This window comes from Sinohyriopsis cumingii, chromosome 11 (assembly GCF_028554795.1).
Source record: "Sinohyriopsis cumingii isolate HCF-2022 chromosome 11, ASM2855479v2, whole genome shotgun sequence".
Taxonomy (NCBI): domain Eukaryota; kingdom Metazoa; phylum Mollusca; class Bivalvia; order Unionida; family Unionidae; genus Sinohyriopsis; species Sinohyriopsis cumingii.
In genome coordinates this window covers 15,231,347-15,258,884 of record NC_142971.1, presented here as the reverse complement: position 1 = coordinate 15,258,884, position 27,538 = coordinate 15,231,347, and the positions used below count along the sequence as shown (strand labels likewise).

The 27,538-nt window shown below is 34.0% G+C and overlaps 1 protein-coding gene across 9 annotated transcripts in view; it reads left to right on the top strand.

The window, feature by feature from the left end:
• LOC149787647 (uncharacterized) overlaps positions 1-25,126 on the top strand; it is a 109,158-nt gene extending 84,032 nt beyond the window's left edge. For 5 of the 9 annotated variants that reach the window (XM_089973833.1, XM_089973834.1, XM_089973837.1 and 2 more), the window contains exons 4-13: positions 231-318; positions 1,764-1,954; positions 2,214-2,523; positions 2,827-2,943; positions 6,171-6,304; positions 8,781-9,652; positions 10,996-11,117; positions 15,860-15,918; positions 21,435-21,526; positions 23,952-25,126. In XM_089973833.1, the coding sequence (XP_089829959.1) occupies positions 231-318; positions 1,764-1,954; positions 2,214-2,523; positions 2,827-2,943; positions 6,171-6,304; positions 8,781-9,652; positions 10,996-11,117; positions 15,860-15,918; positions 21,435-21,526; positions 23,952-24,068 (2,102 nt within the window). In that variant the 3' untranslated portion in view covers positions 24,069-25,126. Of the gene's footprint in view, positions 1-230; positions 319-1,763; positions 1,955-2,213; positions 2,524-2,826; positions 2,944-6,170; positions 6,305-8,780; positions 9,653-10,995; positions 11,118-15,859; positions 15,919-19,478; positions 19,522-21,434; positions 21,527-23,951 lie in introns of all 9 variants that reach the window. The other 4 variants (XM_089973839.1, XM_089973838.1, XM_089973840.1 and 1 more) reach the window with 4 other exon arrangements.
• The last annotated feature ends 2,412 nt before the right edge of the window (positions 25,127-27,538 follow it).

Genomic DNA, 27,538 nt, shown 5'->3' with positions numbered 1-27,538 from the left:
TTAGTGTATTTTTTTAACACGTTGTTGCGTTAAAAATCTCCTCACAATACGGGAAAAGCCCTCATTTCTTTAATCAGGTTAGGATATATATACCAAGACAATAAGGTAATGCTATCTGGAACTTTATCTCCCCCTCAACATTTATCTCTGTTTATATCTATACTGATTGGTGGAGATCAATTGTAAATCATCTGCCATTAAAAATGTAAATATGTTTTATCTGTTTGCAGAGATCTTGAAAGAGATAATCAAAAACTGCGAATTTACAACCTGTGTAAAAGACACCGTCCTCATCAAGCAAGGTGACCGAGGAGATTGGTGAGTAACTTTGTTTATAGTGTTCACAGTAATGTGGTATCAGTGCCATATAGGAGATTCTTTCAATATTAAGTTAAATTTTGGACTGAAATTACAGTAGTTACGGATCCCGAGCATAGTAAATTATACACCGTATTTACTGTGATAAAATGCAGAAGAATGAACACTTGCACAATATGTCGCGTGGTCCCACGATGTTGAGTCCTTAAACTGATTATCTTCCCCTTTGATCGACAACGCTCGTTTATTAATGTCATTCTCTGAAAGGTGGGGAATACAAAAAGGCAATGCCCGACCTACAAATCTTTGTTTTCATACAGATTCCCGTCATACACATGACATATTTCGCCTCCGGCAATCGAGGGGCCCAGAGTGGCCGAGTAGTTTAAAGCGCTCACCGTAACGGATCACTGCCATCTCTCCTCTATTTGCGTGGGTTCGAGTCTCGGATTCAGCCAATGTGGGTATGTGAGAAAGCTTGCCAGTAGCTTCTCGTGGGTCGGTGGTTCTTTCCGGGGTTTTCTCTGGTTCTTCCTCCACCATTAATACTGGCCGCCATGTAAATCCTATCTTGTGCTGAAAAATGGCGTTAAACCCCACAACAACAACAACCTCCGGTAGTCATGGTCATTTTGTATAAATCCGGAAGAAGGCGGAAACCTTAGAAATAAACATTAAAAGAATGTATATCGTTAATCATTGGTGTCAAATAACAGATGGTAGAACAATTTGTGTGTGTGTGGGGGGGTCACATTTTTTTATCCAGACTTTTCTAATTAGGCATGTATAATTTACAACCAATTTAGTATGCATATGTGTCTGATGTTCCTCTTGATTTGCATGTATGCAAGTAAACTCGTCACAACGCACATTGTCATAATTGATAAGGGTCTACAACCGACCTATTTTTATAGGTTCTCATATTACTGTCAGTTATAATTGATTAATTATGTAACATCCGTTTGTAACTGAATTCATTAATCAGTGCAAACACTTTGGGATCTTAATAAATGGTGTAGAAACGTAAGCTCTATTCCATTTTCTGTTGCGGTCTCGTTCTTTCATATTTCTGTTGTTATTATCAGTACATAACTCTGGTTGACCGACTTCATTTACTGCCACCAAATGACTTTTGGTTATCAAAGATATAATAAAGTCGTAAAATAAACAAGCATCTCTTACATAATTTTCGAAGAATTATGTTACTTTTTTCTCTTCCTTTTTGATTAGTAAAAAATAAAATGTTACAGAAAATAATAGATACAAAAGGGTACCTAGACATAATTTAATTTGTTAGAATCGTTGGTACCATAAAAACGTCGTGTAAATATTAAATGAGTTATATATATATATATATATATATATATATATATATATATATATATATATATATATATATATATATATATATATATATATGTTTTCCACATTCTTTATAAACCTAGCTTTTACATCATCCTGAGAGGTTCCGTGTCAGTTCACATCCAGACCAACTTTGAGAATATCCCTGGAGGAGAGGAACCAAAATCGACAGAAGAGGAAGAAGAAGTGGATGAGGAGGAAGTTGAGCAGAACACGAAAAAGAAGACAAAGGAATTGGACAGATCTATCTACGGAAATTTCGTGGGAAAGCTCGGTAAGAGATCGTGTCTTTTTTCCTCTTCTTTTCTTCAAAGGAATTCATGGAATTTTGGTACCGTAAAATTATGATACCGATTGTAATTATTCAAAAGGAGTGTAAACTAATTCATCGTGAATTATTGTTGAAATTTTCAGTCACACTATCCTTTGAGCTTATTATTTTGATACAATTTTACACGAAGAGTATGCATATAGTTTTACAACGAAATTAAATGCCGGAGTTAATTAATAACCCAAATTTCGTAATTCCTCAGATGCTGGAAGGAGCTTCGGAGAACTTGCACTTATCAACGCAGACTGTATCCGAAATGCCAGCATTATCGTCGACGAAATGCTAGACCTTCTTGTGGTGAATAGAGAACTTTACAACGGGACTCTCAGGGCCTTTCAGACACGGGAATACGAGGAGAAAAAGAGATTTGTGGAGGAATATCCACTTTTCAGTGGATGGCAACCGAGGTACAAAAAACAACTGGCCATGAGTTTAAGGAAACAGAAGCTAAATTTCGACGGAATACTGGTCAAGCAAGGTTGTCCGGCGGATGGTCTGTGCTTTCTGTTAAGGTATCTATAGTTATATAATTATGTCATCAGTAGCAGCAAACCAATCAAAATGTCGTTGTTTTAAAAACCAGTCAGAATATCCCTGTTTTAACTTGTCAATTTGAATGTGCAATTTAATTGGTGTCAACTTTTTTCAATATCTATTTGAGAAAGGAAATTAATTGCACAATGGTCGCGTATTAACATTATCCCAATTTTTCCAATTTTAAGTACTATTAATCTTAAGAAACTAACACTAACTTACGCTTTGCAATAAGCGAGGACAAACCGTCGAAGAAATTATGTTTAATTACTTTTTTCTAGCGGTCAAGCCAAAATGCTGGTGGATCCTGTGCAACATGAAATACAGTACCCAGAGTTTTATCCCCTACCGGAAATAGAAGAACTGGAGAAAGTGGAAGCAAGAGAAAATATACGAAGGTAAATACATGATATACTTGTATCTTTGAATTTGATGAACGATTTTAATGGCATACCTCTCAAAAAGTGTCGATGACAAAGCACATGGCAAAGGTTACCTACAGCAAATATCTCTTATTAGAAATGTTCCTTCCATTTTGATTTCGTAACTGGCCTTGTCGTAAAGTCTCACTGGGTAGTTTGTATTTTGACACCTCCCTAATTTTTAAGTTGAAGACTTGAACCTAATTATAATAAGCCTAGCATATATTAATTCACACATAAGCTAAATATTTTATGTGGTTTAGATTTACCTTGAGTTAGGCTTGAAAATGGGTTGGCTTGTTTGGTGACTGCCTGTCACAGTTAGACTAGCATTGGAGATCAAATGGACATAGAACACAATTAATCTTACTATATGTTCTCTACATTTGTTTCTCAGTACTGACCTTTCCACTGTGTGACAATCAATGCAAATCATATGTTAATCTAAAATACCTTCAAAGATGACTTCACGGTGAAGTTCTTGTCAAAGGTTGACCTGCTCTTTTTTGAGATGCTTGACTGTCAACATAGCAGCATGTAAACAGAACACAGATTTCACTTCCGGATCATCACCAAGGCATTATTACTCAATGTGCACTGTCGCCGAAATACACACATACAACAACACCCTGAGTTCATATTATCAAGAATAAACAATTACCTTTAAATCCCTACCAAAAATGCACAAATAAAACTCTTCTATCACCACCAAAATGAGAGAGGAAAAAATGTTCTAAAAATAGGCTAGAACTACATTCGTGGGTACTGAACTGGAAGTACTAACTGTGACCCGATTCCAAATGCGTAACTCGGGTTGCAAATGAACAACCGACCTGGCTTACGTATTTACGTTTGTCAGGTACAGAGGTAAATATCTAAAAATCGAGATAGTTGAGGGGTGATGAAAAGTATGCTAATTCGTTATAGTACTAGTGAACTTTATTCATGCACAAGGAACATACTGATTCTTTTGGCTGCCTTGTCACAGGAAAATATTCAAAATAGCTCTTTGGTGTAAAAAAAAATGAATGCAAAAAAGAGGGGCTGGTGGCAGTGTTGGTTCAGTATAAAAGCCACCAGTTGTATAAGGAATTAACCTGATTGCCTCAGTCAAAATCTCACATGCATGCTTTCAATAAAAATCATTAGTTGTTTTTTATTTGTATCTTCCGTGTCAAATTATTCTCATTGTTTCTGCAATAGGTCATTATCGGGTGAAACTTCACCAGATAAAATGTCCAGTGAGCCCTAAAACCAGTAGACTTACGATATAAACTGCGTCCGGTGTGTGCGTCGAGCATTGTGCGCCTCAGTCAACATTTGCTGTTTTAAACCTATTCTCAAAAAGCATAGGACTCAGAGGTGACAGAGAACACCGTGGCACAAAAGCTATGATGCCGACTGGATGTTAGAATATGACCGTCGTTACTTAAAACAGAAAAACGGTGAAATGATTTCTTCGCAAACACCGCTCAATAGAATTTGCATAAATATAAGAGAAAGCATACTGGTTAAAAAGGCTGTTATATTTTTTTAAATTACTTTTATAAATGCTTATCGGCCATCAAATATAGCCGCGATTATTAAAAATTTAACAATACTGAAACGACTTTTTCGCATAAATTGCTTAACAAAATTAGACCAAAAGTTTCGCAGATAGTTGATGAAAACGACTGCTTCTGAATACTGGGGAAGTGGACTTAAACTATTACAAATTATACTAACTTTTCCCATCCTTGAGATACAGAAACGAATTTTCACAGTGCTTCTGGATGTACACTTCTGACATTTTCAAGCATACAAAATAGATTTAAAAGTTATCAGATCGTTTTCTGATTAATTACCTCTCAAGTTCGTAAAAAGAGACTAACCATGCAGAGCTAGCACTCATTTTTGAGATACGCTGCCGAAAGCTTTGAAGTGTACTCTCAACCCCACTTTTAACAAACTACTGGCTATACCATGTCGAGGATATGGTAGCTAAATGCCTTTCCCAATGACACACTGAGAGACCCAAACAGGCGATGGGCTGGTATCGAACATATGATCCTTGGATTGCGAGTCAGACATTCTTCCATCTGAGCAACCACGGCTCTCTGATATTAAAATAAAGAAAATTGTTAAGTTCTTTAAACCATTCATAGGATATTATACACGTTTATTTCTTTTTTAACAAGCTAAATTCAGGGGAAAAATTGTTTTATGTGCGTTAGGATTGTTTTGTTTGTTTTTTATTTTGTTTGTTAGTTTTTTGGAGGTGGGTGTTTGTTTAAATACACAATGCAAGTTCTGAATCCATTGCAAAACTGCGAAACTCCAGGTCAGAACCTTAAGACTAAATTAAACATTTGCGCAATTCATTTTCTCTATCATATCCAGTATAATTCCTTTCAATAACATTGTTCATTAATATTGATGCCACATATGAAAATAAAGATAATTATGCCTATTTTGCTCTTCCATTTGCAACATCCCTTATAAGGCAGTATTGTCTTTGAAATGTACTTACGTATGGTGAACTTAAAAGCCTTCAAAATAGGGTATTAAAATCAACATAATTTTAAAACTGCTGAATTTAATTAAAGAAAAATATAGATTTTTTCCGTTCATTCCTTTGTACCAAAATTAAGAAAAAATAGTGGAAAAGCAGATTCGAATTTTTTCCATATACTGCTGTCATCAGAACTAATAAAATGTTACCTTTTCACCTTTGACCCCTGTGAAACTGACCCGTTTCATACCGGTCCAATTGACACTGCAGAGTTTACAAGCAGTGACATCTCAAAAAGTTGTTAAAAAGTTTCATGTTCCTACCATTCATGTGAGCATTGCTTGTTAAGTTGTGAGAGTGCAATGTACACTTTTACAACTTTGTGTATATATATATATATATATATATATATATATATATATATATATATATATATATATATATATATATATATATATATATATATATATATATATATTAAACAATGTATCAGGGAATATACCTTTTCTTCTCATGCACCCCCCCCCCAATAAAATCTCCCCAGAAAAACCCATAAAAACAAACAAAAAACCCGCAAACCTCCAGATCAGAACCAGTAGATAGAACCCAATGTGAACAAATGAGCATGTATTTTCAAGTATGTAAATACGCATATGTACGTATAGGGCTATCGGCACATCAGCACAATCCTGAATGTATACATTATTTTCAGGGAAATGAACATGGCAGTACTGAAAGCCGAAGAAAAGAAACCGGCTTATCAAAGGCCAAAATCACCCTACTTGGACAGGAAACGGCCCCACAGGAGTATGGAGGTTTGCGTCATTGGAGCCATAGAAATTATAGGTAAGTTGCAGGAACCAAACCTGCTAAGTATCGTACATGCTCGAGCATAACGCGAACCCAATAATAATTAGTCTGGTTCCCTGCTTAGTATGCTCCCTGCGTTGCCCTCCGCTATACTAGTATAGCGGAGGGCAACGCAGGGAGCATACTAAGCAGGGAACCAGACTAAATAATAATACGAAGGTAGATTTTGGTCTATGATGTCCGCACTTTGGCGCATTTTGCAGAGGTGCAAATACGACCTCTTATGTAATATCTCCACCACCCCCCATGTGAAGAGAGAGTTGGCGCTTTCCTTACTAAGATTAACGTATGGCGCATATTTATTTAGAGTAATAGTAATGATTTTTGTTGTAGCTGCTACTGTTGCTGGAATAGTAAATGAGGAACAAATTGAATGTGAACACGGAAATATGAGATGCGTCAAAATACGACGATATCGGATTTGATGCCAAAGTGTTGCTTTTTTATAATTATATATTATTACACATGGTACTGGATACTTAATAATTTTAGGATATAATTACTTTCTCAAAACAAAATTTGTAGTGGAAAATGTAGTAAAAGTTACGTGAGATGTTTTAATAAAATCAAATACAGCACTGACTAAATTGGCACTGACTAAATTAAATCTACCTTTGGTATTGGCGCGGCTACATGCCTATATATATAATTTGCATAGTTTGTCTGGATTTTGTATTCATGACATGGGTTATGTCAAATTGTGTTTTGTAACTGATCTAACTGATCTAGTTCGTTGCCTATGTTTACCTGAACAGATTCATTGATTCATTTTATTTTGTAAACAACTAATAAATAGTTTATATTTCGCTGTGAATATAGGTTAAATATTAGGATCATTATCTTATCAGAGTTAAGGCATTTATGTTTACCATGTTCTTTATTATAATTTTAGTAACAAATATTGTATAATTATAGCTTGGATTGTTCTGGAAATTAACTTGTGGCCTACATTCTGTTTCTTCGTTTGTGTCTTAGTTTTTTTAATTTTATGTAATGTTGTTTATTTAGAAATTATTTATTCGTGCTGTAAAATCTTCAAGCAGAACCATTGTTGTATTTTGATTTGGGTTTAATTATTTTTCCAAATTCTTCTTCTCTGGAAATACAAAGTGCTCAGTAATATTCTTGGACAGGGAATTATAGTGAATTTAAACAAGGTAACCTTGGGTTATATTACTGTGATTCAACAAAAGACTGTTGGCACATCATTACAATTCAGGCCATTAGTACATTCGAGCGTTAGAGACTACCGGCCATTACAGGCACATCGACACCTTCAGATTTGGAAATTGTTGGAATACCACTAACGTTTATTCAGAACTTTATTCAATAGGACTTGTATTAGTAATTCTATGATTATTTGGGATTGAATTTTCAATAGCATAAGTTAGTTTTACATTTTCACTTTGTGATCTTGAGAAATACATTATTTGTTGAATTTTACCAAGCTTCTTGTTTCTCACTCTCTTCTGTTACTTATTTTGTTATATATATATATATATATATATATATATATATATATATATATATATATATATATATATATATATATATATATATATATATATATATACATACATACATACATACAGCCAACAAACAACGAACAGTGCAAAACTACTATTTAAACTTTCCTAAGCGCTTTCGACTCTAAATGAATATTTGTCACTGGCAAATACAAAACGAAGTAAAGACAGTCAATAGACAAGAAAATTAAGCGTTGAAAGTACAAAACTTTACATGACTGTATCATTTCAACGCCTTCCTGTGTGCTTATTGTTCATCTTCTCTCTTTTGGTTGCCATTAACAAAGACTCAGAGTTGTTAAGCTAGTCAGTAAAACCAATTTTGCGCGGTTTGTTGTCAGATTTTTGCATTTATTTGAATCAATCACTGACATAATGTATCTTATACTGGCGCCAGTGCACTTGAAGTGACTGTCATTTGCCATATGTGTTCGTCAGGGGAGACAAGGGAAGGGTGGGATCTCTTCAAAGAACAAACCATTAAATGGACCCTTTACAAAATCCTTAACAAAGACAAAATTATCTACATGATGATATTTGCAGAACTGTTCTATATACGAGAAAAAGAAAAAAATCAGAACGAAGAAAAAATAAACTTTACAAGGAATTCACTAAATTTCTGCATCTATCATGGGTGATGTAAAATTTGAATTTTCAAAACTTAAATGACAACATGGAAAGTGACGAAATTTGAGACTCATTAGCGAGTGTGAAAAATAAGCGTTAATTATGTATACTAGGTAGAAACAAACGCACATTACATTCACGCTTAGAGTCCAACAACAAAAAGGTTGTTCGAGCGAGCAGCTATTGCATGGGAGACGGTTGTTTTAAAGTATTCAACATTAAAGTCCATCTCATACCAATATCTGAGAACCTGTTGCAGAAGCAAAGCAAATTACATAACATATGAACTTAATTTACAGGTGACCTTGAAATAACCTTTAAATTGAGCTCAAACGCTGAGACTGTGCAGTGCACACAGGAGGCCGAAGTATTTATCCTCGATCAAAGGAACTTCGAGCGCTTGGTTGAAAAACGAAATCCAGCTTCCATCGAGATGATAAAGGCAACGACTCACGAAAAACTGGAACTTAGGATGTCATGGTTACAACAAAAGGAACTACCGCTTTTGAGGTATTTCCTGTATAAACTCGATGAAAAGAAACGCCATGAAGAGGATAAACATAAATATAAGAGACAAGAGGTCAAGGACACTATTACAAAGTTAAAAATAGATTCGATGAAACGAGGATTGACCATGGATGGAAGGGGATCCGGAAGTGTATTTAATACTATTCGTATGCGAGATAGCACGAAAAGAGGTCAGTCACGTGGTTCGCTGACAGGCTTAGGAGTGGCAAGGAACTTTATTAATTCAAAGAAAAATCTAGTGCCAAGCATGGGATCGAGCGCTGGAACTTTTTTTGCCGCCAGACCTTCCGCCGTTGTGGACGGCAGTATTAACGTGGAAGGTGAAGGCGGTAAGACGGACGCAGACGCTGAGAAAAAAGTTATCAACGGAGAAGGATATAATGGAGTTGATTCTAACGTTGATCATGTAGCGGGATCTGGTCTGGATTTGAGGATTCTTTGCGAAAACAAGAACTGCAATTCCAGTACTCCTAGTAAACCGGACGCCTCGAACCAATCAGAGAGTCAGGGCCATCTACAAGAAGAGATAAGTGACTCCGCACTGACGCAGTTAGAAGACCGGATAGCGGCCTGGCACGGGAAGTTTGGAGATACAAACGATTCCTCAAAACACCTAGTCAAACTTCATCGCTACAATGCAGAGGTAAGTAATAAAATATAGCTGAAAAATTTGCGCCAGTACTATCCGTTACTTTCAGTATAATTTTGACATATTTCCATATATCTTTATAAATATCATATACTTCTTTCATGTATATTTTGTTTGTTCAGATTCTCTCCCCTTTTGGTGCTTGACGTTTTCTCAGATTTTCTGCTTCTTTAAATAGCTGTATCATCTGCATAATTTTCGGTGGCCTAATGGTTAGAGTGTCCGCGTCTGATGCGGGAGGTCGTGGATTCGATCCCCGGCCGAGTCATACAAAAGACTTACAAAAATGGTACTAACAGCTGCCTCGCTTGGCGCTCAGCATTAAGAGGTTAGTGTTAGGACTGGTCGGCCAGGTGTCAGGATAATGTGACTGGGTGGGACATAATGCCACATGTCGGCCAGGTGTCATTCTATATTCTATAATAATTAAGTAGATGATCTATAATAATTACTTGGGAGTTCAATAATAACTACGTGGATGTTGTATAATAATTACTTGGAAGTAGATGATCTATAATAATTACTTGGGAGTTCAATAATAACTACGTGGATGTTGTATAATAATTACGTGGAAGTAGATGATCTATAATAATTACTTGGGAGTTCAATAATAACTACGTGGAGGTTGTATAATAATTACGTGGAAGTAGATGATCTATAATAATTACTTGGGAGTTCAATAATAACTACGTGGAGGTTGTATAATAATTACGTGGAAGTAGATGATCTATAATAATTACTTGGGAGTTCAATAATAACTACGTGGAGGTTGTATAATAATTACGTGGAAGTCCTATCGTCTAACCAGTAACTCATCTTGTGCTTTCACTTGTATGAACAGTTATCTAAAGAGGAGGCCATCTAAGTTGTGAAAATGTTGGTCCAGTTCTGTTACATATTTTGTGTTCGACGTCAATAAAAAATTGTGAAACGAAACGAGTATTGTGCGAAATTTAAAATATTACTGCAAATTTTGAAAACTTTTGTTTCGGCGGATCTACAACATTTGCGAATTTACTTTTGAGAAAAAAATGTCCGAGATTTTGATTCTAAAAGCTTTTGTAATTATTCACGGTCAGGTAGCGAGTGAAACGTATGACCATTCTAAACCCAAACAATTCCATAACGCTGTTCGTGTGCGTTTGTGTTTATGTTTGGATTTTAATCGTAACTTTAACATTTTTTCAGTCATATCGCTGCGATATCTGCAGTTCTAACCACTAGGCCACCGGACCGGTCAACGCCCAAGTAAATGAAATATGCTCAGATCATATTCACATGTGAATGATAAACACTAACCATTTTTTTTTTTGTTTGCATGATAATGTTTTATTTAGGAACTGAAGAAACCTTTTCCTGGAAGAACGGTCGTAATAAAACCCAAATCCCGTTCTAAAAGGGGTGTTGGCGAGACCATTGAGTTTGGAGGTTCCGACGCTTCCTCTCCTCGGCTTGCTAAGTAAGTCGTCTGCTACTGTCATATTCACACGCGCCAGACATTTTGTAGAGTGTATTAATTTTATGATTTTTTTTTATTATGTTGTTTTGTAGATTAACACCGACCAACAGATAGGCACAAATAATATTTCTAAACAAATTTAAGAGAAAATAGCATCACTTTTTAAATATATCATGACATTTTGAATGTTGCACTTAACATTGGGAAAACATATGAACTAAAATGCATGGGCGTCCGCGTGAATTTTGAGGTGGGTTGGGCAAGGCCAAAATTAAAGGGACGAAAGACTTGCAGCTATATATGTAGAGCACACTGGATGTTTTAAAGATCAAATTGCCCCCTCGTCCTTTCTGTGGACTAACATGCTAGAAAGGTCTTTAAACCAAAGCAACTGTGTTCAAATATTTATTTTTCCTCCCACAAAGTTTGACCACACACACACACCAAAAAAAAAAAAAAAACAGTTGACACATCCCCGCCCAGTCAAAGCACAACAAAAAAACTCCGCCCACAAAGATATACATGAAGAAAGAAAAAAACGTTGTTGCAAGCGAATGACAAGTTTATGACTTCCGGGACTTAAATATTTGTTTAACTTCCTACTGATGTAACACATAATCTGAGATTTATGTATATGTAATTTATTATCCGTTAAACGTTTATGGTTGTAGCATGGTTCAGAATATAAAATATTGATCTTGTTTACGGGACCTTAATTTATTACCCCAAAATCCACAAATTGCCTATTGCACCACAAATTCACAATCTAGGTGACAAATTTGCAGGTTATGGCAAAATCTATACGTATTATCACCTTATGAAAAGAATGCCTTCTTGATTAATTCTTTGGTATTGTGTAATTAGTATTGCTTATTTAAATCCGTGGTATGCATGAAAATCTCGTGACACTATTGTTATTGTGTTTCCCCTTCAGCGAATGCTTAACGCGACTAAGATGGTGTTTAATTTACATATTCTGTAACAAAATCTTGTGACGTGTTTAATTTACATATTCTGTTACAAAATCTTGTGACACTATTGTTATTGTGTTTCCTTTAGCGACTGCTTAACACGACTAAGATAGTGTTTAATTTACATATTCTGTTACAAAATCTTGTGACACTATTGTTATTGTGTTTCTTTTAGCGACTGTTTAACGCGACTACGATCGTATTTAATTTACATATTCTGTTACAAAATCTGTTTTTAGCTTTAATCATACTTCAATTTCAAGTTATAACATCATAAATTTAGTAATGAAAATCTATACAAAGTGTGCCAATCTAAAGTTGGGAAAATGCCAAAATAAATCTGTTAAATCCGACACATTTTACGCTTGTCAAATTCACAACCAGATGTTTAATGACGACCCAGTTCTTGACTATATATATTTAAATCTTAACTTTTATTTTTTTTTAATATAAAAGACCAGTTCATAATAGGAGTGATTAGCACAGTGATCATACTCACCCCTCCCCTCCAATTTCAACGACATGTTTGTCTGTGCGTTTGTCTCGAATAGAGAAGGATGCAGTTTCGTATGAACACTGACGCTGTCCCTTTATTTTGGATTTTTTTTAATGTTTATCCAGTTTCTTTTACCTTTTGTCCAACCAATTTGACTTCATATTATAAACAGGTCTTTAACTGAATCTGACCCTTACAGTAAGTTTATCTCACTGGCTTGATTCGCATGCTGCCGTCGCTTATAAGACGAGTCCAACTGCAAATTGCACATACGCCGGCAGATCTGAGTCTATGCAGTTTGTTATGAATAATCAGCAGAACAAATAACATCGACCCTGATCTGCAGGCGTGGTATGCTATAGCAGATCCAGGTCTTTGTTGTGTGCAGTTAAGTCGACTTATAAGCGAGTACATACGTTATATACCATATACAATCCACTTATACACGATAAATCTGTCAGAGTAGATTCACGTTTCTGTCACTTGTGTATAAATGTAATCTCGTATAATCTCAAAAGTAGCGTTACTTGCACGTCTGGAAATACTTCTGAAGTTGATATATCTCCTTCGAAGTAACAACTGAGTGGTTGTCAGTAATTTGGTCTCATTTTTCGAATAAATGAGCGACATTATGTCGGTTCAGGATGCACTGACATTCACTCAGTTTGACACAGCAATTGTGTAAACTCCATTACAATAAAAAATTTCGACTTCTTAAAGTGTATGTGTCACACACCATTATATATTATAAGTATTTACATATATTATCAGTCTGATTAACATCAGATCTTTCCAGTCCTAAGTAGAGATCTGATGGACACAAATAAGAAGTCATGTTCTATTGACGTCGTAGTTCAACAACCAAATCACAACTTTCAACTTTTGGAACATACCGTTAGTAACGATACCTCTCCCTAACACGAATTTGCAACGCTTTATCTGATAGGCTACTAAAGGTAAGTGGACTGAGAGGGCTAAGGGACACCGAAACATATACTTTATCGGTTTATGTCAGATCTCCATGTCGGACTGTGGAGATATGATTTAATCATTGCGTATTTTACAATGGCCGCAACATTTTGACAGTTCGGGGGAAGGGCGCATTATTTAAAGCTGGTGGAAAAAAGAAGAACATATGGCACGTGTACATTGAAGCAATTAGTACAATTTGGTTCTTATTTAAAAAGTCCTGTTATCCCCGCATTAACAAGCACTCAAACAGGACTTTGTTTTATCGACATGATAATAATGAGAAATTGGTTCCAAATTGATTGTGTTAGCGGTTTTCATAACATACTGAAATTATAAAATAGTAAACGACATTTAGTATTTGATGGTCACATTTCTTCCCGACCAATTTTAGGACAAGAAACTTCTGATCATGTTCAAGATCGGACAAACAGGTCAACAATACTCTACCGCCTTCACCAAGACACATAATATATGGTAATTTTGCCTCGCAGAATATGTAGGTGAAATAATAATGTAAAATAAATATACAACCCCACGCCACCTCCCCCTCCACAAAAAAAATAAAATAATCAAGCAAAATACGTTTAGGCAAAACAGAACTAAACTAAACTAAAAAATCGCATAGATTTGCTATGTTATTGAAGGGTGCCAGGCTATATTCAGAGACGATTGTTGATGCTAAGACTCCAGACATATAAGCTAATGTTTTCCGGGTTAGCATTTCATTTAAAGAGCAAAAGTGAACATAATAGGTACGAGGGTTGATATAAAAGTTCTAGAAGAAATGCAGTATCTTATAAAGAAAGAAATCAACAACAAATGGGCCCGTCTATACCTGAAAACGTCTTAATGTCATTCGCAACTTCGAGGTCACTGCAGCAGATCACACCTTGAATGTATGTCGATAGTTCTTATTTGTACCACTTTTGCTATTTTACCAAACAAGGATTGACCGAGAAGTTACGAATGATAAAACTAGTTATTGCTATTCGTAACATTATCGGTCAATTATACAGTCAATCAATTGGCAGATATAGTCAAGGTGGCCCAAATAGATTAGGGTTTCTTTCTTTGTGGAGAAGTTTCCGGCGAGCAAAGTGTGTGATTTTTCTGTAAATTACTGCCTCGACATACATCAAAGGCATATTTTAGCTTTGCAAAAATAGTCGAGGTATTTCCGAATAGTCCCAGATACAAAAGTAGCATGCTGTAATTTTTAAAAAAATAAGATCAATAGATGTCTGGAAACTTAGAGACGCTAATTTTATCCTGAGAGTAAGAGAACATGCAATGTATGGAACCAGACAAAAACTTCAGAATTGCCTTTAAATCATGTCATGTCGCCTATTCGCAAGGCGTATTCAGGCCTAATGAAGAGTGACTTTATTTTGCGTCAGGATAACGCCACTGCACACAAGCAAGGTTGTAATGTAGACATCACAAATACTTGTCGTTAAAACCATACTATCACCCACCAAACAGCCCAGATTTTGGCTGCTAGCAGCTAGTTTAATTTTTCTTCCCAAAAGTGAAAAATACGTTACCTGAAACAATCATATACGTCATTGGGGGGGGGGTTTCCCCCCCCCCCCTCGAATTTGCATGTGCTGTAAAATTTCTGTAACCTATGTACGCAAATTAACTAGCCCATCAAGTCCCCCCCCCCCCGAAAAAATTGAAATGACGTCCCTGCTATTACTATCTCTCTAATCTGTTATTCAGCCTGAGCCAGCGCGTTGATATTTGCATGAATCAAGTTTCCCCCCACCATCAAGTTTTGCTCCCCCCCCAAAAAAAAAAGTTTGAAATGACGTACCTGGAAACAGTTACGGAAGTAGAGAAGAACAAAGGGTACAAAATCACCTAGTGATTAGAATGTTGTCATGTGACAGACAGCTGCACGTCTTCAGCTCATGGCTCGCAAAATGGGAGAAGTGCATAAATGAAAAGGACGTTACTTTGAGACAAATCACATCAATTATTGTAAACGGTTGAGTAATTTTGTTCTTTACAGCCTTTGTTCAACATTTTGATCGGCCCTGAAGTATATTTAAAGGAAACAATCACTGAACTTTTTTGTATACAAACAGTCAAATACGCTTCAATGTTTCAGCTTAAAGCTAATTCTAAAATTTAAGATTTTTGTTTTCTGATTCATTTTCAGTGCATACATGAAGAGTCGTAACAATATGTATAAATCTTGTTATTTATACTATCTATATCACCCTGGTTTAGTACTTTTATTAGGTCAAACGTTTTACTCGTAAAAATTGAAATTTTGCTTTGGTTTGATTTTCGATCAGACGCCCATGGACAGCACTGTCGTACCCACCTCCAGAGCAACGGCTCCGGGCGAAATCTGGTCTGTTGTGTAGTGTTTATTCAACCACTTCAGTGTCATTGTTGACCTAATGTTTCATTAGATAAGTCAGATTTAATACCTTTCTGTTCATAATTTCTTTTAAATGTTTCGTACTCTTACAACCTCCACCAAGATTTTATATACAAATGTGCAAAATTCAATGCATGGTACACTTATTGTTGCAAAAATGTTAATTTTGGTCATGTGGTCCAAGAGGTTTGGGAGAGGATTTGATAAAATGAAGATTACCCAATAAATGTCTTTGTTTAGAGTTTTGACGTAAGAATGATAATCTAGTATTTCTCTATAAATATCGATACTCTTGTTATGGCGCTCCAAGTCTTTACGGTGATGGGCAACGCTTGCTTTAAACCTAATTGCTTGTAGTCGAATATAGGAGTTGACAACCACAATATCAACCATGATGTTCTCGCAATCTCTCGCCATTCAGTATGAGAGTATACGCGTAGCATTTTCTGCTTTATTAACTTATTCATGTGATAACTAAAGGTCGGTTCAGTAAAATATGCTTAGATTAAGAGAGTAATCATCTACAAAAGATCAGTATCAAGCATCTTACACAGGGAGGGGTAAATCCACAAAGAGAGCCGTGAGTCGTACACACAAAGAAACATCGTATGGTCATTAGTTTTGCAATCTCGTACAACTTCGTGACGAAATCTGATGCAACCATGGACTTGTTCATTTGTCTGCAATAGAAACGTTCGGTCAACATGGGACTAAAAGGCTGAACTGCTGCAGAGATACCGTCGCTTTCTGCTTGCTTGACGCAAAATAGTGCAATTATATATTTATAGCATTATATCTTTCTGCCTCATGCTTCAGCTGAATTTAAATAAAAAATAAAAATCACCTTAAAAATGAAGTCTAAATTTCCACTTACTGTTGGTCTGTATATTTTGACCATTGCATGAATTTAAGATGGTAATCAAGAACTTCAGGAGCTTGATTCTGATTTACTTTCCTTCTCTGAAAGTATATGTTTCCATCTCAAACACACGATATTATTCCCTTGATTTATATGACTTGGCTGTGGAAATCTCCGCCTTATCACATAATCAGTGTTGGCTTCACGCAGTCTTTAATTTATCACCAGAAGTTTGCTGTTCATAACTTAAATAGAAGCTACTGTTTGCATCCCGTTAACTTCCGAAGTTGTTCAGCCATTGGGATGTAAATGTACCAAAAATCCAAACAAAAGGCACATCCGATTGGCTGATGTAGAAGACTGGCAAACCATAGCAATACTTACTTACAGCCTCATGTATGTACATGCAGGGAATTATTTTTATTTTGTAAGGTCAGTTTTGGTTGGCTAAGAAGGTTGAATGGCAGGTTGGTTATTTAATTAAATTGTTATTTTTATATTTTGTAAGGTCAGTTTCGGTTGGCTAAGAAGGTTGAATGGCAGGTTGGTTATTTAATTAAATTGTTATTTTTATATTTTGTAAGGTCAGTTTCGGTTGGCTAAGAAGGTGTGAATGCAGGCTGGTGTTGAATTAAATTGCTATTTTTTTTATTACACACCAATATAACTTTACATTTGCATACGCTTTTAAAGGGCCATGTCTTATCCGTCAGAAATGTCATAACATTTTTTTTCTTCAGTATCATTAGATATTTCATAATGAGATATTGAAAAATATCAGTGGTATAAAGTTATATCAACAAAGTGGGAATACCACTATCAGTAGAGTGGTGACTGCGTTTTTGTGACTACTTTCCATTTAGGAAGCATATTTGCCCTTACGCATATTAGTCCGTCCCCGTCAATAATTTATAAAAATGAACTCCAAACATCAAAACGCAGGCTTCAAATTTTGTATTCTTTATAATTAATTGCCCACGTGAATTATGCAAATTGCTAGTGACCAAATTAAAATGACCTGTTCCTAATCAATATTCAGTAACCCATATGGTATCCTATAACTGTTACACGCATCGACAAACGATAAAATTCCCTCTTGAATGCATGTAATAATACAATTGTTTAATTAGCAATTTAACTGTCATCATAATCACAGGTGAAAAGGCTCGAGAAATCGGGCATTGATTAGTGTCGCTTGCACAACAACATAAAGTAAAAATCAAAATGTTGATGCATCGTCTGTTAATGAAAGCTTGCCAACATACAAACAAAATCCACGTCTGGATGCAGAAATAAAGGAAAAAAGAAATCAAAATCGTTAGAAGTAAACTCACAATCATTTGAAATCTTTTGTATAAAGATGTTACACTCTGAAGACTTTGAAGCCTTCTGTCGTGTTCTGCAGTTATTATTCAATATACCAGTCCGCGCAAGGCTTGTACTAAATGTCGGATGAAAACATTCAGTAGATATAAGGAAATATTATCATTGTGAAATGTTAACATTTTGCATTGTTACGGGTGGATCAGATACTTGTGACAATACAATGTTTCTACGTCACTCGCGAAATATTTCCTTATATATACTCAGGAAATGTAGATATCCTCTCACTCTCTTTATTTATATATATATATATATATATATATATATATATATATATATATATATATATATATATATATATATATATATATATATATATATATATATACATGAAAAACCAAATCTGTCCATGTACCGGGTAATGCATAGAAAAATAAGTTCATGTCACAGAAATCAGAAATATAACCATGCTTTATTACAAAAAGCATTATTAGTATTATTATTATTATTAGAGAACATGGATATTTTTCTAATCTTCTGTTAAATTAACTAAGATATATATATATATATATATATATATATATATATATATATATATATATATATATATATATATATATATATATATATATATATAAAAATTCTCACCAGAGATTGAAATAAATGTAGCTTTGGCTTTAAGCTTTTTTGGAAAACTAATGCTTGCCTGTTTACCCAAAATAGATCCCCTGTATATCCAATTAAAATCGAGATCTCCGACATGATAGGCAATGATCAAAGTTCATGTTCTGCTTACCTTTAAAATTCTGCATCCACTTATTTTAAGTTGATTATCAGATGAAGCGTTGTGTTGCCAGTTTGGAAGAGTTATCATTGGTTGTGATATGTTCTGGAAGATGTTTTACACTTTAATAAAATATGAACGCTGAAATGCAATTGGTGAGTCAAAAAGTAAATAGAATATGTGACCTTGTATTGGTGTGAATCTGATCTGCTGATAAATGAATCTGGATTATATATATATATATATATATATATATATATATATATATATATATATATATATATATATATATATATATATATATATATATATATATATATATATATATATATATAAGTGTTATTTATTTATTTATCCATGTGTATCTGACATCCTTTCATTCAATGTTTGTGTCTACTAATCTGCATGCCAGCATGTCCTGCTTACGTACCTACTTCTCTGTCTTAATGTATTTGTCTGTTGATCAATGAATCAACCAGATTATAAAAATTGGCTTTAATTGCTTATTAAACATACTAACACTTCTAGAGAAACATAGCAATAAAATTTATTTTTAATCACTAGCTTGCAGCCTGATCACCATTCGAGTGACATGTATGGAAAACATGTAAGTCCAAGATTAACATTTTGACTACTTCATAACCATATTTTAAAATTGATATTAATAGTGCTTATAATATATATTAAATTGTTGTTATAATGATTAAGTAGTTTATAATAACATGAAAGGTTAATTGTTTTTGTTATAATTAATGCAAATAATGCACATTTTAGAGCTGATTTTAACAAGTGTGATTTGTTTTTCTTTACCAAATTAAGGTCCTACTGATAAGCGTTATGATGTTACATCATAAATATCACATGTCACACTGCAACAGAACGCTCAGTAAGGTCACGTGATAAATATTGTATGTCACGCTGTGTCATAACACCCAGTAAGGTCACATCACAAACATCGAATATCACACTGAAATAAAATTCATCAGTGTCACTAAATATGCATGTTACACTGAAACATAATACAGTAGGGTCCCATGAAAAATATCACGTCACATTCTGACATAACACCCATCATAAATATCGTATAGGCCACTGTGAAATAACATCAGCAAAGTTATTCAATAGTGTAGTCTTTCTAGTTATGCGACATATAGAAACCCAGTCTCGTGTTCATGAAATATGAAACTTGTTGAATAATATGTTCCAAATAAATACAACGAAATAATACCAGCAGGTCGCTCTAAAATGTATTAACATCACGCCCCTCTCATATAATTATTAAATAACTGTACTCACTCACATATTCCGTGCAGGTCTCAAAATACAAACCAAATTCAATAACCAATATCAATTTAGTGACACATGAACTTTGTAGCTTCTGATTTTTCTATGTTCAGTCATCTTTCATTTAATTTTATCAGTCGATATTTTTAGAAAAGTAAAGTCACAGTTCTGACTTCTGAACCATAAGGTAACTATCAACGCCATAAATGTAATGCATCCGTCAGTAATAAAAAAAGGGTAAGGTAAGTGTCAGAGTGTGTCATAAATTAAGTGTAATGCAACTATAAGTGGCATAAAAAATGTAATGCAACTGTCAGACTGTGTCATAAATCAATGCACTGCAGCTATCAGTGGCATACAAAATGTAATGCAACTGTCAGACTGTGCCATAAAAAAGTACAATGCAACTATCAGTGCCATAAAAGATATAATGCAACCGACAGTCACATTTATGACTGAAATGATAAAGAATTTCGTAATAAATTTAGCAATATTTTGACAACTATCTCGACTGTACATAAACAAAGATCTGTACATGGTGATTTTTTATTTTGGTTGTTTTTGTTGTTTTGTGTTCTTTTTATAAAAAATGACAGTACTTAGTTGGAAAGAAATACTTGAGTGAATAGAAACAGCGATAATATTTCAATTTTATATGACATTTTCATTTATTAAAATTGTCACGAGATTCATGATACATTGTGCCATTGTAACTTGTCGACTTCGAAAACATTTCCGATCAATATCTGCAAGATTTTATTAAGAAGCAGATAATCACCAATTTCAATTAATTTTAATTCTTTCTCTTCGGTATGAGAAAAAATATAATTTTATAACTTGTTTAATTTGAAGAAAAAGTATCTAAGTTAACTGGTAACATCAAATTTAGTTACGTTATATTGCAGAATCAACCTTCACTGTCTATAAACCTTACAACGTGATTTGTTATGTTTGTCCCCATCAATTACTAGTTTCTAAAATGCAATCAATATTTATGTTACAGTTTATGTTTTTATTTTGTTCATATATTTATCCTGTGTAGTTTGTTATTCATAGTTTAAGCAAATTTTTCTGCATGTGGATTTATTTGATAGTTAAATAAGTATAAGGCAATGACTTTGAAAATAAGTAGGTAGGTGTTTAGTCACCGTTATCTTGAACTTTTCTTCTTCATATATACGCTCTGAATGACATAATTTTTCACCTTGAGTTTTAACGTTCAGTTTTCTTTTTCAGCGAACCCTACGAAAAGCGAGCAACGAATATGGCGACCGTTGTCATCTAGGTGTTCCCTCTTCATACCTCTCAGTTTCACCTACAGACGACGGGTAAATAGGTCACAGTCACCCACCCCATCTATCTCTATAAATGTTTCTCCTGTAATAGCTCAAATAAAACATTTATCATTTTCATTTTATTTTCCTTTCGAACTAGCATTATGAAAAAGAAGTACACTAAATAAAATAATTTATTTTTTTTGTTTGGTTATAAAAGGGTTAACAATCTCATTATACTCTACTCTTTATAATGTGCTAAAACACCTCACACAAAAAAAACTCATTAAACACTTTAACTGTCTAGAATACACCATAGCGGCTAAAAGGAAATTCATACCAATCTATTCACATTATACTGTACCGGCTAAAAGGAAATGCATGCCAAATATGTTCACATTACACCAATAAAAGGAAATACATACCAGCAATTATTACTGAATCCAAACAACAGCCCCCAAAACAAATCAATCAGATATCTAGTGGTTAGATGATGTTTCCTTGAGGCTTCCTTTCAGGCACAGTCTTCTACAATACATCAGTTATGCAGATGAAAACTTTACAGGGGCAGGTGGACGAAGACGAATATCAGCAACTATTATTTAATTCATAAAGTTCTGAGTTGATAGTGTAATAAATTTGGAGTATGCGCATTTGGCTTTAGCGCTCCATTTTAAGGAATTGTTAGATTTGTGCGATTACTTGTTTGATTATTGGAATTCGGTGCAATGGAAAATATTCCCTAGCCCGAAATAATTAGCGAGTTATGAGGAGCAAACTTTACGAAGTGAAGTGTTAGTGAGTTTCCATGATGCCATGTGCCATGGTTCACTAGTAGTGAATTCAGGTCAAAACCGAATGAGTGTCCCTGTATTACCATAGTCCCTATTCAAATCTAGTGGTGTACATTGGTGGTGTGACTGCAGTGGCAAAATTTACGGTAGGAAACCGGTCAATTACACAATTGAATCAATAAGAAGGGACTCGGCAGATACCGTTTATGTCGTCATGGTGGCAAATGCGATGCATTTGTACTGACGAAGTGTGCCTTGAAACCATGAATTGACTGGCCTAATGTGGCGTAGTTAAAATAGTCCCCTGTGTTAGCGCATAGTTGAATAGTTTATACGGCGTGAACTGCTGACGGTACACAAAAGTTGATGAAGAGAAACCATGCAGATGTGCGGTTGATGTATATTTTGCAAGTTGTGAGATTTGTGGTCTTGCATTTGATTACAGTAAAATTTATGTATAGAGTGGACACGTCGGGCTTTCTAATTTACAATTGAAGTTGTATAGAAGTCTTTGGAAATTTGGGGTAAACTTGTGAACTCTAGCGGGAATCGCGCCAGGGTTTGACACCGCTTGGTCAGGCAGATACCCCTACTTGTTACTTCATCGCAATACCAATTTTTAGTTCCAATGCTTTTCATTTTCGCTTTGGTACTGCTTTTAAATTACTTCTGATTTATAGTACATGTAACGTGTATTCACTGTTGGCATCGGGTCTCTGGCATGAGAAAGTAGTGTAAATGAGTACAAAATAATATGACATCACCACGCTATCTCATCATTAGCGTAAACTCAAATTGTTTGTGAGAATTTAACATGAAATTGATTTTAATCCAATCGCAGAATCCTGTTTCCCAAACGCAGTGGTGAAAGGTTAAACAACAAAAACAATATGTATATTAAATTATGGACTTTTGAGATCAGTGTTAATGGCAAAAATTAACCGTTGTATCTTTCAGACTCATTAACTTTCCTCTGTGATGTTGGATGGCAATAAGTTTTCGAAATGTAAAGTGAAATATCCACCTGCAAATTCTCCTGTTTTAATTTGTTTTCATTTCCTTATGCTACAACTTCTAAACAACTCAAGACATATGGTGTATATTGTAATGCCCCTTCGACCCCTATCTGGATTATGGGATGTAAATCCGACCCAGAAATTGTGTTTTTGATCTTTATTATCTATCAAAACAGCCATATATGTTAACAAAATTTACATTCGGGATGATTTATTTCTTATTGTAAATGTGGTTTCTTTATTAACATAATTAGGTATTACATGTTGTCTCCTTTACAAGGACTGCATCATTCGATGTGGTGAAAGACTTGGTTTTTACCACATGGAACATTGCAATTGTAAAAAAAAAAATGCAACGTTATTAAATAGTCGATATAAGTGTTTTGAATTATTTAAATGGAACCAATCAATAAATCCTTAATAACATTATTTAAGAACAATATCCAGTGTGAAGCTACAAATAAAGTCCTAAACTTGATGATTCATGAAGCCAGTATAGACCACGTGTTCACGTCAGAAAAGTAAGTGATCACTTTAAAATACCCGGATGTAAAATGTTCTTATACAGTTTGGTAAGATTTTTTTGTAAACTGATGATCTGATAGCAGTAGTGATGACGGTGATGGTGATGATAGTGATTGTTATTATTATTATTATTATTATTTTCAGCCAAAATCAGCTAAACAGTATACGGCCGAGGACTATGACAATTTGAAAGAAGAACTTCGTCGGAAGCAGAGGGCATATAAATCATTACTCACTAGCACTACTTCTCATGTATATTAATCTTCCTTTAAAGAATATAAAACTTTCAATGCACAGCAATCTTGGAATATTCATGACATGTACTGTAGATCTTGAAATCTCAATATAAATATAAAAATAATTGTAAAGTGTATGTTTGCAATTCGTATTAATTTTGTTCCGGTAAAATGTTTATATATATATATATATATATATATATATATATATATATATATATATATATATATATATATATATATATATATATATATATATCACCGATGGTCTTTCCTGTAAAATTTCCTTTAATTTTCGTAATCCTCTACTTTACGAACAGATTCGATAATAAAACATACAATCAAGTAAACTTACTAGCAACCAAATGAAATTATTTTGTGTAGTAACTCATTTGTTTGCAGATTTTCTTGGTAACATTATTAATTATTTAGACAATACTAAAAAAGAAGATTTATCAGTCAAACTAAATAATCTGGTGGGTTGGTGGATAGATATTTGCCGCGAAATAAATCGGCCTTAAAGTCTACCAAAACAATTATTTTTTTCCCCAAATTTAAAGTGGTCCTGGAAATTGTTAAGATTTATTGTAATCTGTATTTAAACAGTCTTCTTTCATACTGGGAAGTCATGCATTTCGCTGGAAATAAATTAATTTTTTTAATTACCTCATATTTTTTAAATAAGAATTCATTGTTATTCAGACAGTAACATATTCATCGCACAGCTTTCAAGGTTTTACAATGATCATTCATTTCTTAAAGTACTTCTGTGTTGTACTGCCAGAAAAAAAATTGATTTAATAATTTAACAAGATGTGATGTAAGCGAAAAGAAAAAATGTGATAATCATTTCAGATGTGTCCGTAGTCAATCACTGTACTTTGATCTTGAAAAGCCGATAATTGTAATTCTAATTAAACGAGCAAGAGTAAAGCCATTAAGTCTTCTTTGTGTTTGTTTTCAATACATACTGTATAAAATGGTTGCTCAGACCCGGGTAAACAAAAAACACCTTACCTGTGGTGGGTGGTAGATAGATAAAGTCTGTTTAATTAAATCTGAATTAAAAATTCATCAGTTTTTTGTTTGATTTTTTTGTGTGTTTTTCGTTCTTTCTTTTGATCCCAGCTATCAGATGTGTGATTGTCCTTCTTTTATTATCAATGAAATGTACATGTCCTTTTCTTGTTCCCTGAGATATTATTAACTTCACACTATATATGAAAAAGAAATATTACATGCTGAGTAAAATGAGTTATACACAAAACAAGATAACTTAGAGTTCATGTCGGTTAGGTTATAGACTATTTCTGAGGTTACTATAATATTGAATGTATAAAAAAAATTCTTCATACAATACTGATTAAGTTATTACACAAATTAATTTCGTCTATGAAATAGAATATAGATTGAAAATGAAAATAAAAACACCACTGGGTTCGTTTTGTAGACGGTTAGTCCTTTTCGCAAAACGGGACCTTTTCCCGAAAAGGACTTATTTTTAAAACTTTATATAAAAAACATATATTAAATGCTATGTAAAATGGGTTAATACACAAATTTATTTCATCCATGAAATATAAATAAGGATTGAAACTGTTAGTAAAAATGCACTGGGTCCTTTTTCCAGATGTTTAGTTCTATTCGCGAAACGGGACCGCTAATGATATGTTAAAGGATTTATTATTATACACAAAATAATTTCATTTATGAAATAGAAATATCGATCGAGAGTGTTAGTAAAAACTGTATGGGTTCTTTTCGCAGACAATAAGTCTATTTCGCGACAAGGACCCGTTTCTCAAAAAGAACATATTAACACCTTACAATGAAAAAGATATATTGAATGCTATGTAAAATGAGTTACTACACAAAACTATTTCATTTGTGATATAAATCTCGATTGAAACTATTATTAAAAACTTCGTTGATCCTTTTCGCGGAAGGTAAGTCTTTTTCGCGAAAGTGAACAGTCCTTTTCGCGAAAACGAGTCCTTTTCACACTTTATACCCACACTGTGATTACTATATAAACTCTCAATCGTAATTATAGTGCCAGATATATTTTATACACTTTTAAAACGGTTCCCTGGGGATCTCGGCCCAGAACGGAGTCGGCCCATAACAAAATTGACCCATTACAGATTCGGCCCATGTCTTAAATGAAGAAATCCCTCCATAGCATAATCGGCCCAGAACGGAGTCGGCACGTAACAAAGTTAACCCGTTACAGATTCGGGCCTTACCTTTAATTAAGAAATCTCTCCATAACATAATTGGCCCATTACGGAGTCGGCCCATAAGAAAGTCGGCCTTTATTTTGATCTTGGATGGCTTCGTAACAGCTGTTGTTATTGAATAACAAATAGCAAACAATTTATTGTTATTAATCACTGCAATAAAAAGTAAAAATATAAGCACGTTTTGATTTTTTTTTTCTTGTTGTCAACTGTTTACTCTTTGATTTATAAAGTGTATGCCATCCTGATCGTTAGCTCAAGCTCATTTACTCAGATTAAAATTAAATATTACTTGTTCTACAATTTAATAATAATATATCTTAACCAAATCAATTCAATCGCATTGTTGAATGCTCGGTACCTTAAATGTTATTTTATGTTTAAATTCCAGACAAAAATTATTCATCCTTTGGACTTTTACAGGTACAAACGTGGGTCAAGAAAAAAGAATGTCGAATATTTACTGCTGATAATAAATTTATATAAATAAAATATTTTAGTACGGTTAATATTTAGAAAAGAAAAAAAGATATGGCAAATATACAAATTTTATACTATAAAAATAAATGCGTAAGAATTAGAAATGCTTGCTTGCTTCTTTATCTTTTTTCTGAAAACAATAATCTTTTTAACTTAATTAGCATAGCAGCTTACAATGACATAGACATTTAAATTTGAAATTTAGAACATGGAAAATATTTATTGTTGATACAAAATGTACGGTGCACAGATTGGAGGTGCAACTGTAATCAGATTCATACGTGTCAACAAGTGTTTATATTCACAAGTAGTAGAACAGACACGTGCTTCCTTGAACTCAGTTAAAATAGGCAGAATGATAGGATAAGGGCAGTTTCAAAATTTTGATTATAAATTATATAAGTTAACTAATCTGAGAGTATGATTTTTTCGCTATGTTTCTGTTGTAAAGTATATGACTGTTGAAATAAACGTATAAAGTTTAAAAAATTGAATGACCGTTGAAAAAAAAAATATACTACAGCCACATTAATGTTATAGAAATCGTAGGCCGAGTACGTTATGGGTCAGTTTGGGTATGCCGAATTTCGTTATGGGCCGAAAACATTAATGTGCCGACTCTGCAAGGGCGGAGAAGTCATCATCCACAGTTTGTGTTTATTTCATCTAAATTTCATGAAAAGCTTCATTTCAACAAGGTTGCAGAAGAGCAATATGACGATGACCATATTTTAAAAAACATTCTACTGTTTTGACCCTTATCTGAATCATAATA